General features: G+C 37.0%; 1 protein-coding gene across 1 annotated transcript; it reads right to left on the bottom strand.

The window, feature by feature from the left end:
- Positions 1 to 6,284: 6,284 nt before the first annotated feature.
- Positions 6,285 to 10,440, bottom strand: LOC113307399 (phytosulfokine receptor 2). The gene is made up of 2 exons (XM_026555954.1): positions 10,349 to 10,440; positions 6,285 to 10,264 (listed from the first exon to the last, which is right to left on the bottom strand). Exon 2 carries the CDS (start codon positions 9,737 to 9,739, stop codon positions 6,566 to 6,568), a length of 3,174 nt encoding a protein of 1,057 aa, XP_026411739.1. The 5' UTR covers positions 9,740 to 10,264; positions 10,349 to 10,440; the 3' UTR covers positions 6,285 to 6,565.
- Between the last annotated feature and the right edge of the window lie 3,612 nt (positions 10,441 to 14,052).

Here is a 14,052-nt window from a genome sequence, read left to right as displayed (position 1 = left end):
CCAGACGCAATCAAAACTGAGCTTTACAGTTTGGGCTATACTACTAGATGGAAATTTAAGTAGTTATTTTAGTGTAAAAGTGGATTTCATTTTCCGGAACCATGGAGTGAAATATGGGTACCTAATGACAGACTGCTGAACATAAAAGTAAGACTCACCTACACAACATGTTCATTTTAGTATAATCTAATATATGCGCACGTAGAATGCATTTACATGGTTAACAGGCAAGTGCTCACCAGGTTCCAAAAATCCACCAACCAACTGATACGTTAATAGATGTGACAATGCCATTTTTAAAAAAATTGAGGAGTAGGAGAGGGGGTTAGTAACACAGGAGGAATCAATTGAAATGAATGTTCATCGTAAAAAGAAACAGTTGCAGAGACTAAGAATTTTAAAGAAGAGTTTCTCTCTCCTATTAAACATTGAATACTTCTCACACACTCAGAGATTATATCTGAAAATGATTGCTATCCTACACAGACAGGCTGTCATTTCTGCTAACATACATAGGACAAATAGGGAGGTGACAGCTCATACAGAACAGTTCAACCAATGAAAGAAGGACAGCTTAGCAACTGACAGTTGAAGTATTGGTTCTGTTATTAGCGCCCCTCAAGCTGAGAAGAGCTGTCTTTGGCAGAACTTTCAGCTTGTCTCTTAACAAAGCAAATCTAGGACCTGGCAAACCCTTAGTAAAATTATCAGCAGCCTGATCAATAGTGCAAATATAAGAGATGGAAAGATCCTTTGACTGCACCAGTTCTCTTACAAAGTTATAATCAATGGCCAAATGCTTCATCCTAGAGTGAAATACAGGATTTGAAGAGTATGAAATGGCACTGAGATTGTCACAGAGCAAAGATGGAGCAACTGGAAGAAAAATGTGGAAATCCCTGAGAAGTTTGCAGATCCATAAAACCTCAGCTGCAGAATTTGCTAAACTCCTAAACTCAGCTTCTGTGGAGGATCTAGCTACAGATTGTTGTCTCTTACTAGACCAAGAAACATGACTAGAACCAAAGAAAACACAGTAGCCTCCAGTACTTCTTCTAGAATCAGGGTCACCGGCCCAATCTGCATCACTGAAGCCATGAAAAACACATAATCCTTTGCTAAATAGAATCCCATAATCGGTTGTACCTTTTATATATCTCAGAATCCTCTTTGCAGCAATAAAATGATCAACTGTTGGAGTTTGCATATGTTGGCAGACTTGATTTACTGCAAAACTAATTTCAGGTCTTGTCCATGTAAGATATTGGAGAGCACCAACAAGAGATCTATAAGGTGTAGGATCATCAAGAGGAGTGCCTGAATTAGCAATGAGTTTGCAATTTGGAGCAATGGGTGAAGAACATGGTTTAGCACCAACCATATCATATTTGTCAAGAATGTCAAGAACATACTTAGATTGGGATAAGAAAAGACCTGAATCATTCCTCTTGACCTCAAGACCCAAAAAATAATGTAAAGAACCTAAATCTTTGATAGGAAAACGTGTTTACAGAGCAACAATCAGTTGTTGACAGTAAGATTTGGAATTACCTGTAATTAGGATGTCATCAACATATACAAGAATGATGGTGATTCTGGAGCCAGACTTCCGAACAAATAATGATGAATCTGCAGAGGATGGCTGAAAGTTATAAGAAAGAAGAACTTGTTGAAGCTTGTCGTACCATGCTCTAGGAGCCTGCTTCAGGACATAGAGAGATTTATGGAGCTTACACACATATGTGGGATGTTCAGGATCAATAAAGCCAGGAGGTTGTTGCATATAAACCTCTTCTCACAGGTCTCCATGCAAGAAAGCATTGCTCACATTCAGTTGAGCAATGTGCCAATTATAGTTGACTGCAAGAGCAAGAATAACTCTTATAGTGGTTGGTTTTGCTACAGGACTGAAGGTTTCAGTAAATTCAATGCCCTCTTGCTGATGAAACCCTTTTGCAACAAGTCTTGCTTTGCATTTGTCTAAAGAACCATCAGGATTTTGCTCGACTCTGAACACCCACTTGCATCCTACAACATTATGGGAGGGGTGTGGAGGTACTAAAGACCAAGTGCCTGCAGTTTGCAAAGCATTATGTTCTGCATATAAGGGTGGTCTCCATACATGACTTTTTAAAGCTTGAGATACACAAGTAGGCAATGAGGGATGCTGAGACTTTAAAAGGCTGGCAGAGAGTATGTATTTGGTGGAGTATTTCTTCTTTTTAAAGATGCCAGCTTTACCCCTTGTGACCATTGTATGATTATTTTGAATTGATGATGTTGGTGAAGTGGATAGTGATGCAGTAGAAGGCTTAACTGAAGACTCAACTGATGAAGCAGCAAATGTAGCTGATACAGTGGCTGAGGACTCAACCGATGTGCTAGCAGGAGTGGCTGTAGAAGAAACAATTGATGGAGAAATAACAGTTGAAGTAGGTGTAGACAATGACTCAGAAGTAGATATAATGTGAGGAGCATGAGAAACTGATTGTCTAAGAGGATACACAGATTCCTGAAAGACAACATGTCTTGAGATGTATACTTTACCTGTAGAGATGTCCAAGCATCTATACCCTTTGTGATTATCAGCATATCCAAGAAAAATACAAGAAATACTTCTGGGTGCCAATTTGTTAGGAGCATATGATCTAAGCCATGGAAAACACAAGCATCCAAATGATCTTAGAAAACTATAATCTGGTGCCCTGTGAAAAAGAACTTCATATGGAGACTTGAACTTCAAAGATCTGACAGGGAGTCTGTTAAAAGTATAATTAGCTGTAGTAAGAGCTTCAACCCAAAAAGAAGAAGAAATACCAGATTGAATAAGTAGAAATCTGCCAACATCCAGCAAATGTCTGTGTTTGGATTCAACTACACCATTTTGTTCAGGTGTATGAGGACATGTAATTTCATGTAGAATGCCCTTAGTAGAAAGAAAATCTGCCATTTCATTATTAATAAACTCACCACCACCATCTGTTCTGATTGTTTTAATGTAGCATTGAAGTTGTTTTTCAATTTGAGATTTAAAATGGTAGAAAATCTTTCTGAAATCAACTTTGTCAAATAAAGGAAAGATCCAACAAAATTTGGAGAAGTCATCAATTATATTGACATAATATTTGTAGCCTTTGAAAGAAGTTACAGGACATGGACCCCAAAGATCAAGATGTAGTATTTCTAAAGGAGTAGAACTACAATGAGTAGACACTGAAAATGGCAGTTTATGACTTCTACCTAAGTTGCAATCATTACAAAAGATAGGTGTTTTCATGACTGAAGAAGATAAAGAACCGCAGACATGTTGCATTATTTGAAAAGATGGATGAACAAGCCTTTTATGTCAAGTATCAGCTGAAATAGTTGTTGAAACACCTGATAGAGCTTTGTGTGTTGAATCATGGAGAAAGTGAAGTGGATACAGACCATTATGATGAGGCCCTTGTAAAAGTATATTCCCATTGAATAAATCCTTCACATAAAAACCATTTGAATCAAATGTTATGGAACATTGATTATCATAAGTAAACTTATGAACAAATAGTAAGTTGTGAGAGGATTTGGGAACAATAAGCACATTGTTGAGATGGAATTTATGATCTGGGGATGACTTTAAAGTAAAACCAGAATGAGTAATTGCCATACCTTCACCATTAGCAGCTTGAATTTCTTCAAGTCCTTCATAAGTGGTAATGTCTTGAAGTTCAGCAGGGTCAGAAGTTATATGATTGTTGGCACCTGTATCTGCATACCAAGGATTTGTTCCCAAAATATTTGTTGATGCTAGCATAGCAGTGAGGTGTTGAGGTGTATGAGCACTGTGATAAGCAAAGTTAAGTCTGTTGTGACATTCAAGAGCAGTATGTCCTTGCTTGTGGCGGATTTGACAAAAGATGGGATTTGAAGTAGATGCAGTATCTGAAGTTGATGATAATGCAAATGTAGGTGGTGGAGGAGTGGTCTAGGAGGAGGTGCAGATGAGGTGAAAGGAGAACCAGGAAAAAAAGAACCTCTACCAGGAGTAAAACCTCTACCAGATCTTCCAAAGCCTCTTGATAATTTGGGAGTGAAGGTGTTAAATCTACCACCAGTGCCTCTACCATGGGGTCGAAAAGAGTGCATATTAGCAGCAAATGCCTTATTTGATGATTCAGTAATAAGATAAGCATTTCTATCACTAACAACAGCTTGCTCACTAAGGAGATTATTGTTCATCTCAAGGGAAGTAATTGGAGGATATCTGTGACGCATAGAAGTAGCAAAAGGAATATAATCCGAATTTAAAGCAGAAAGAGTGACAACAACGAGTTATTGATCAGATATAATTTGTCCAGTTGCAGCAAGTTGATCAGATAAGGTTTTAATCTCATTGATAAGAGCAGGAATAGATTTATCACCTTGTTTGATAGCTAAAAGCTTAGTGCGCAATTGAATAGAGTGAGTAGTGGAAGATCTTTCAAACCTTGGTGTGATGCTAGACCATAGTTGAAAAGATGTAGCACAATTTGAAAAATAAGCAATTACTTTATCAGAGATTATAGAATGAATCCACATCATAATTGAAGCATCTTCATCCATCCAGTCAGTGTAAAGTTGATTCTAAACATTGTTGGCTTGATTTCGTGGATTTGTGAATTGAAGTGGACATGGATAAGAACCATCAAGAAAGCGCTGAATCTTGTATTTGCGAATAACAGGTGACATTAGGTTTTTCCAAGTAATGAAATTGTCTTCTGTCAGTTTGAGATGAACAAAACTATTAAGTTGAGATAAAGAAACAGATGTAATCGAAATACTCGTAGGGTTTTCCATTGAAGAGAGAAACAGAGCTTGATTGAAAGATTAAGGAAGAAAAGATCTGAAGAACGAAGCAGAAGCAAGAAAGGAATCGAAAAACCTGAGGGATGTGAGAATATCTCTCAGTATGATACCATAGTAACACAGGAGGAATCAATTGAAATGAATGTTCATCATTGAAAGATTGAATTGCAAAAAGAAACAGTTGCAGAGACTAAGAATTTTAAAGAAGAGTTTCTCTCTCTATTACACATTGAATACTTCTCACACACTCAGGGATTATATCTGAAAATGATTGCTACCCTACACAGACAGACTGTCACTTCTGCTAACATACACAGGACAAATAGGGAGGTGACAGCTCATACAGAACAGTTCAACCAATGAAAAAAGGACAGCTTAGCAACTGACAGTTGAAGTATTGGTTCTGTTATTAGGGGTGTGAGGATTTTTCAAGAGAAGACGGATAGAATGAAAACCTGGAGAACTTTGAGAAACGGTGTCATGACGGTCCAACAGAACCAGTTGAGCCTGCAAATGCACATATGTAACTGAAATGGAGAAATGGTTAGATGGTCTTGGTGTCAGGTAGCAAAAGAGCTCTAGAAAATTTAAGGAGAAGAAATCAAGAATTGACAAAGATATGATGGTAATCAGCTAAATGTGTAAAATTTGCAATGTAGTGGTTTTGTTGTTTGGTTACATTTTGCAGTACTTGGAATTTAAATAACAAGGGGAAATGTAAACTGAAATAGGAAAATAATGGAGGTGCTCCCAAGTCTGCAAACATTGCAAGCATTTCAGGGGTCTCAAATTGTGTCAGATTCCTGCTGAGTTATAGACTCCATGCTCCATTTAGAATTACTTCTTTTATTGTGGCTTTCTTTTGTTTTGAAATTTTGTATATGTTTGGGTACTTGAGCCTTCTTCTGTTTTGAAATTTTGTATGTGTTTGGGTACTTGAGCTTTAGTTGTTGAGTTCCTCCATTTGTCCTACCAAAAGCTAACTGCATCTCCTTTATTAACTTCTGTAGCTGTGACTGCCCGACAACATATGACCTTTTGGTGATAATATGTAACACGGTTGGTGGCGTGTGGTTGTATTGAATAAGATCAGAACTGTGTTGTTGTTGGATTGATTTAAATCCACAACTTCGTGAAGGTTTTAGTCGGACCACAACCACGTGTCTTACCGGAAGATGTTCCCATCACTAATGTACCGTGAGCGCGTCTCCTCATGTGAGGATGTTTATCGTTACCGACCTCTTTTTTTGGGCTGTTATTTTACTAGATTGCTCATTGGTTCATCACTTGGATGTTACCGACGAGTCGACGACGTTAGACAGTTAGAAGACTTCATCTCCTTGACAAAACCGCCTTTTCTTGCCCAGTTGTTCTAAGTTCTTTGGCAAAAAGGTCACAACTCTCATCAAGAGCTTTACCTGTTCAGAACCTGGCAACCTCGAACAGTACTGAACTACTGATGCAGAAGAACAAGAATGTAGGCATTAATATTCACAGTTAGCCATACCTATTTCGGTTCAAACCAGAAATTATATTTACACTCCAAACTTGCAAGCATGGGAAAGATGGAGCCAAAGAAAGTATACATTAAAAGAAAAAGGAAGACAGCTCAAACTCGACTTGTTCTATCGGCAAAACTGTAACCCTCTATCTAGGAATAATACAAGTATTGTGACTGCTATTCCAAACCATCGTAATTGCTCACAACATATATATTTTACATTTATAGCTTCCAAATCAACTAACTTTCCTTCGGTGAGCAAGCTGAACTGTATGAATCATGATCAGTTTGAACACTATCTAACCAAATAACAACTTGTTCTATTGTAGGTCGTCGGCGTGGATCTTGGTCTATGCATTTACATGCAATTTCTAGTACTTCCAAAAATTGTTTTCCTTGAGCTTTACACCAGATTAACTGATCGAAAATCTGTTCTTCTTTCTTTTCCAATTTCATTTGAAAAACCCATGATACCAAATCTCTACATCCTCTTGCCTTGCAAACATCTACTGGTCTTCTACTAGTAAGAAGTTCCAAAAGAACAACTCCAAAACTGTAAACATCGCCTTTGAAAGTAGCTGTCGAAGTCTGGCTATATTCTGGAGGAATATACCCTAAAGTTCCGACAAGATCAGTTGAAACATGAGTATCATAAGGATTGACAAGCCTAGAGAGACCAAAATCTGCAAGATGAGCTTCAAATTTTTCATTCAAGAGAATATTGCTCGACTTTACGTCTCGATGAACTATATTTGGTTCGCAACCTTTATGTAAGTAGGCCAATCCCCTACCGACTCCTTGAGCTATTTTAAGCCGAATTTCCCATTTCAGTGGCAACCCTTCATCAACCCTCTCATGAAGCCAATAATCCAAGCTTCCATTTTCCATGTAAGAATAAATCAATAATCTGTCATTCCCATGCTGGCAATAACCTTGCAGAGGTACAAGATTTTTATGTTGCGCTCTTGATAGGGCTTCAACTTCTGCCTGGAACTCACGTTCCATCTGACCACAGTCGCCTGAAAGTCTCTTGATTGCAACTTTTGTGCCATTAGGAAAATAGGCTTTGTAAACTAGACCAAATCCTCCACAACCAATAATGTTTGCTTGATCAAAATTGTTCGTGGATTTTAACAGATCTCCGATGGTCAACTCCTTACAGTCTGCATTTTGAAAGAGAACAACCAACTTTGATGTCCCAAATGCATTTGATAACCTGTGGGGCCTGTATAATTCATCTTCCACATTGTCAATCAAATATGGTGCGCCCTTTAATGACATCTTAAGCAAGACAACAACCAAGAGCAATGCAATCCCAACTCCAATACTGATTGTTATTCCGAGGATGGTGCTTCGACGTATGCTACTGTTTGAACCAGATGGGATACTAGGTTTCAAACCCATTGTTGCAGCTACCCCACAAGGAGGACCTTGTGCTCCACATAAACCTGGGTTTCCCTCGAAACTTGAGTTGGAGAAACTAAGGAACTGCCCTCCTGATGGAATTATTCCACTTAAGTGATTGTTGGCAACACTGAACTTCGACAGAAATGTAAGCTTGTTAAATGATGTGGGTATTGAACCTGACAAATCATTGCTTGATAGGTCTAAAATTTCCAAATTCTCCATGTCTGAGATAGTTTCTGGGATGTTTCCTGTGATGTTATTCTTACTCAAGTCTAAAACATGAAGACCCTTCAACCTCCCAATCTCGGGCCATATTGTTCCATTAAGCATATTGTTGCACAACAATAAAGATGGAGGAAAGCTTGAGGCTTGATTGTACTGCAGACCATGAGCACTCTGGTTACGCTTAACGAACAACGGAATCCCAACCGTCGCAGTAACTTCTGGGGCACAACTGATTGGGGAAACAATGCTCTTTAAAGCTCCCAAGCTTTTTGGGATTTCCCCAGTTAGAGAATTGTTGGAGATGTCCAAGTAAAACAGACTCTCCATCTCACCAATCCACGGAGGGATATTACCACTCAAACGGTTCCACGACAAATCAAGAACTTGTAGCTTCTTGCATTTCAGTAACCACATCGGGATTTGACCATTAAGAGCACAGTTTCCAACTGCAAGGGTCCTCAGATTCTCAAAGCCGTCAACATTGTTCGGAATTTGTTCTCCATGGAAATTCCTGGTAAGGATAAGAGTTGTGAGGTTTTTACATTGCTGGAGCACATTCAATGACTTTGATAAGTTTGTGAGGGTGTTGTTTGACAAGGAAAGAAAGTAAAGGGATGTCAAGTTGGAAAAGGTGTCAGGGACAGAACCATTTAATTCGTTCTTAGCGAGGCTTAGAGTTTTCATTTTGTGGCAACTAGATAAGGTGGTGGGTAGGGATCCAATGAAACTGTTAGAGGCAAGATCAAGTGAAGTTAGATTGGCCATCCCACTGAAATCAAGATCAATAAACCCTGACATAGAATTGTTTCTAAGATCAATAACCTGAATTAGTGAACACAGAGAAAGAGAAGATGGTAATGAACCGGAGAAGATATTAGTGTGTGCAATCAATTCCTCTAGTCTACTGAGGTTTCCGAACACATCAGGGAAAGAATCAGAGAATCGGTTTCCGGAAATGGTCAAAGTTTTAAGATTAGAAAGCTTACTTAGTTTCTTGCTCAACTGACCAGAGAAATTATTATTGGAGATAGATAACTGCTCCAAAGATGATATCCAATAGAGAGTATCCGGAAGATGCCCCGAGAGTGAATTGGAATCAACATGTAATTGCCGAAGAGAAGTACTACAACTTGTTAAACCTTCTTCAAATATTTGTCCAGAAAACTGATTCATCGATAAGTCGATAACTCGAATTGCACTTGAACCACTACACACTTTAGAATCAATCCGGCCATTAAGCAGATTATTGCTTACATTGAAAACAGCCAGACTCGGAAAAGTATTGAGTTGAAGCAAATCACCATTGAAAGAATTACAAGATAAATTAATTGAGCGAATATATTTCATACCAGCAAGGACCCTAGAAATGGGTCCTGATAACTTATTGTGGCTAAGATCAATAACTTCTAGCTGCTTCAAATTGGAAAGATCTAGTGGAACTTCACCTTCTAAAAGATTCAATGAAAGATCAAGAAACTTCAAGTGATGTAAATTACCTAATGAGTCTGAAATAATCCCTTTAAGACCTCTGTTTCGAAGAATCAATTTAATAACTGATGTTTTTGTTATACTACCACAGACAACACCATCCCATTTACAACAAACAGAATCATTAGACCAAGCTGAAATAATTGATCCATCAGTAAGATTACCTGCAAATTGCTTCAATGATTGCAACCCGTTCGGATCACAACTGTGTGTTAGGGTTCCAGACTTTAAAGAGATTAAAGTAGCAATGAGAACCCATTTGATGAAAGTCATTGGGACAAATTCCAGCATCATTTCTTAGTGAAACTAAAAGATACTCACAGTCTCAAACGCTCAAATGAAAATAACACAAATTCCCATTATTGAAGTGGAACAGTGTTGGTAGTGTACGAGAAAGAAAGAAAGAAAGATGAATGGGAATCTAAAAACTTGCAAGTGAAACAAAGATGAAGATTTCTTACTATTTTGAGTAGGAAAGAAACCAGAATTTTTGTACCTAAAACCCACCAAATCCACTTGCTTAAAACTGTTCTTCAAACATACCGAAGATATTCCCGAGAAAGAAAAAAAAACTTAAAACCATTAAAACACCTCAAAAATCACCCCCCACAACCATTAAAACCAACACCTCACTTAAAAGCTAAGTAAGAATCCTTTTGTGCCTACCCTACATCAAAAACTCTCCAGAAAGAAAAAAATTAATGCCCCAGAATATTTTTTTCCTCTCTTTAATAAACGACAGAATCTAAATGAAGTAGAAGGATTAAAAAACCCAAAAATCAAACTAAGAAGGACACATCCATCCCATGGGTCTCGAATCTGCAAAATTTTCTGATAAGAAATTAAACACTCCAATATTATAAAATGAGTATCTTAAATCAAGACAGAAGGAGCTGACCTGACCTATATTTTGTTTTGAGTTTTCCAGTTAACAGTTCACACATATTTTGTCTTTCTCTCTGGAGAGTAATGGGGTGAAGGGAAGTGAGTAATGGTAGGGTTCGAAAACCGTATTGTTTTTCTAGATAAGAGAGTGACACAAAAGGTTGGTTATAGTGGTGGTGGAATCACCATCAGTAAGAATCACTAATAAAGAAGTCAAAAAGACTACCGATTTGTTTGAATCTAATAGATGAGCTATTTTTTTCCACCGGATTTACCCGGTTAAAAGTCAGCAACTGTAAGCGGACGACACGGGCTTTTGCCGGTGAAATTTAATTGTATTATTAAGGTGGTGTGGTGGGAGGGAAATCTAATTCCGTGACTCTGTATAAAAGAGTAAACTACACAACTTGTTTACCTGCGATTGTGTACCCACTGCCCACTAACTCTTCAAAACTTTCTTTTGGATTCTTCTACTACCCAAATTTGCCTAACCTACTGGTCTAATCATTTTTCAATTTTATTAGATTACCTTTGATTTTCACCCGTACAAAATTATTAAGGACAGAGGTAAAAATATTATTAAGGAAAGAGTTAAAAACTTTGGATTACTTGAAATGGTACTCGACCCGTCGACGGAGTCGGACAACCAACGTGCATCACAGCTGATGGGATTACCTAATTTCATGTCAGGTGAGGTTGGTTTTTGATCCGTTCTATCTCTATTTACGTTTTAAGTCGTTTATATTGAAAACATATGAAATCATATTTATAAATTTCTAATATTGTGAGTTGATTATTTTATTATGATCAAAGTGTCAAGGAAGTGTATACCAGTTGATTTATACAATTTTAGTATATCGGATTATGAAGCGTAGTGTTTATTTTTTGAACTTCGTAAATACGACATAACACTATTTGGCAATTCTGATGGAAACAATATGCGGTTTTGGTTTCTCGGAAATCATGTTCATGTGACAAACAAAATATTAACAAGAAGAGAGTTAGAAAAACTTATCGGATTAGTTGATCGAGGCGAGGTAATCCTATTTCCTTAAAGATAATTCATCCCTGCATACGGTGCTCACAGTTCTACGGTGATCATGCCTTGAAGTAAGTAGCATTATAATACTACTCGGCCAGCGAATGTTGACAATTACTATGCTCTTAAATGACTATGACTCTTGACTTCGAAACTTGTTTTCAAACTTTCAGAAAACTTGTAAAAACCATGCAAAACCAAAACAAGAGATGAGCATTTATAGAGTCAATAGTGACTCTACAAAGTGTTTTCACCCATAGGTGACTCACCATGTCCAATGGGGACTCTTCATAACACTTATTCATGATTAGGTGTTTTATGGTGAAAGGCATAACCCAAACACATCTCTTAAGAGTTTAAATCTTGAAAACCAATTTTCACTCACATGATAAATTTTGTCTCAAAGTTCCAACAAATTCATTACTAGTTTATTGTGTTGAATTTTGGATTGACAAAACTATATTTAACTATATGAGTTTAAGGAAGTAGACTTGCGAAATTTGTTTCGTAGTTGAAAGGAATTAAAAGATCTATTCTAGGACCGGTCCCATGGATCTATAGCGGGATCGATCCTTACATGGAGATTTATAGCAGGACCTATCTTAGGAATTGATAAGTGCATAAGTTACTATACTTTTGTTATCAATTCCATGCTTGTATTTGTTATGTTTCTTTCATATTACCTTGTATTACTCTTGTTTTCTTCTATTTATTTTATTTAGGTAGAATCATCCAAAAAGAGCGAAAATAGTGCTGAAACAGACATAAATGTGAGCATGGACTAAGGACCAGGAGGAACTCGACCAAATTCAGGAGTATTCAAATCTATATTGTAGAGAATGCATAGACGAAAAGAACGCTAAAAGGATGAGGTTATTCCGAGTTCGTATGCAAAAATTATGGGAAAACAGTCTGGGGATCTAAGGTAGGACCGATCCCTACCTATTTCTGGATCTAAGGTAGGACCGATCCCCACCATCAAAAAGTGACCAAAATACTTTCCGAGTATGAAAAACTTAGTTCTGAAGTAAGCCCAAACCCTAGGGTTGTTGGGGATATTTAAGGACACTTCTAAACAACTTTCGAACAAATTTTTGATTAGGATTTTATCACCTAAATTTAGAGGAGTAGCAAAAGCATGTTCGAGTTGATTACAGAGGCGTATCTTTAGGTGTGCCAAGGTGGCTACGCTTTACATCTATATTGTAGGGTTTACCTCTTTAGGTGGAAACCATGAGATATTTTCTTCTTCTTTCTTTGTATCATGAGTAGCTAATATTTTGTTGATTATGGATGAATGCCATGTTCCAAACATGAAGTTTTATTAGTTATATAAGTTTATTTGGAGTTTTAATCATCTTATCATTTGTCTTCACTATATCTAATATTTATGATTGATTTCAAAACTGTTTGGGTGCGCAACCAAATTAATCTATTGATCAATCTAATGCTAGTAGAGATTTGAGTGATCCGTAATTGTCAAGCATCTCCTACACAAGTAGAAAACACGAGACCTTGCAGAGGTATTATGTAGAGCAACCGCGTGTGAAGATAACATCAGCAAGTGAACTGAGTGTACTGAGTTTAACTACTAGGATCAACCTAAATCACATCTTGTAACCATGCCTCAAGGTGGTTCAGATGAATAGAATCCGGTGACTAAGCATACCTAATATTCTAACTTTGGTGATATATGATTCTAACGAAAAGTAAACAAGTATGTTAATTGAGTTAATGTTTGGTAATGATGAAGGATTCCCTAATAATATCTTTCTTATTATTGCATTAATCAATCAATTCAATCCCCCCTTTTAGTATTTACTTTTATTTTAGTTTGTTAATCCCAATAACCTATCAATTACACAGCTCTTTGTGGAAATGATCCTTACTACTGTTATATTACTAGTTAATTAGTGAGAAATATCTTGATTAATTTGTTGAGCATGCGACAACCCATCAGGAATCAATTGCAGAACCCATCCTTATTAAGTTAACCAATTATAAAACATGTTTCTTAATTATCTATTACTTTAGGGTTTGCGTATATATCAGAATATGTTTTGGTTAATATGGAAAGCTCATTAATGTCTACATAATAATTTGAACATTTTCTTAACATTTATTACTTAATGCTCAAGTACTTTTCTTGATACTCAAGGTGTGATCCCAAATCGAAAGATTTCATAATATTTCTTTTGTTATTCATAATTTATATGTCTTTAATTCCCGATAATTAAAGCATGTCTATGGATAGTAAAGTATACTTCTATGTGTTAGAGCACGGCTCGGTCGAACTCGCAAGTTGCTATCTCAAGCTTGTTTGTCAGGTTTGGGTGATCAAAACTATAAGTATTGATTTCTAGTCTACTTATAGCTATGTCTCGGATTAGGATAGAATGTATAGTTGAGCTTTAGACTTCACGGCGTTCATCGATTGAAGACTAAGATCTACTGAGGAGAGCTTGGAGGAACTTCATCAACAAAAGGTATGTGGAGACTAAAACTTATCTATCACTCAGAAGTCTATTCTATTTTATCTCCTATCGATACTAAGTCGTATAGCTATATAGACTTTTACATTATACACATTTGATATTTCGAGCTGAGCTTAACTCGCTTATATTTATTGAAATATATGTTGGAAGATTTTTTCTTTAGCTATGTTCATCATTATTCTTGACGG

Source organism: Papaver somniferum, chromosome 1, assembly GCF_003573695.1.
Source record: "Papaver somniferum cultivar HN1 chromosome 1, ASM357369v1, whole genome shotgun sequence".
Lineage (NCBI taxonomy): Eukaryota > Viridiplantae > Streptophyta > Magnoliopsida > Ranunculales > Papaveraceae > Papaver > Papaver somniferum.
Note: the sequence above shows the minus strand (reverse complement) of the source record. Positions and strands in the feature narration are given on the sequence as shown.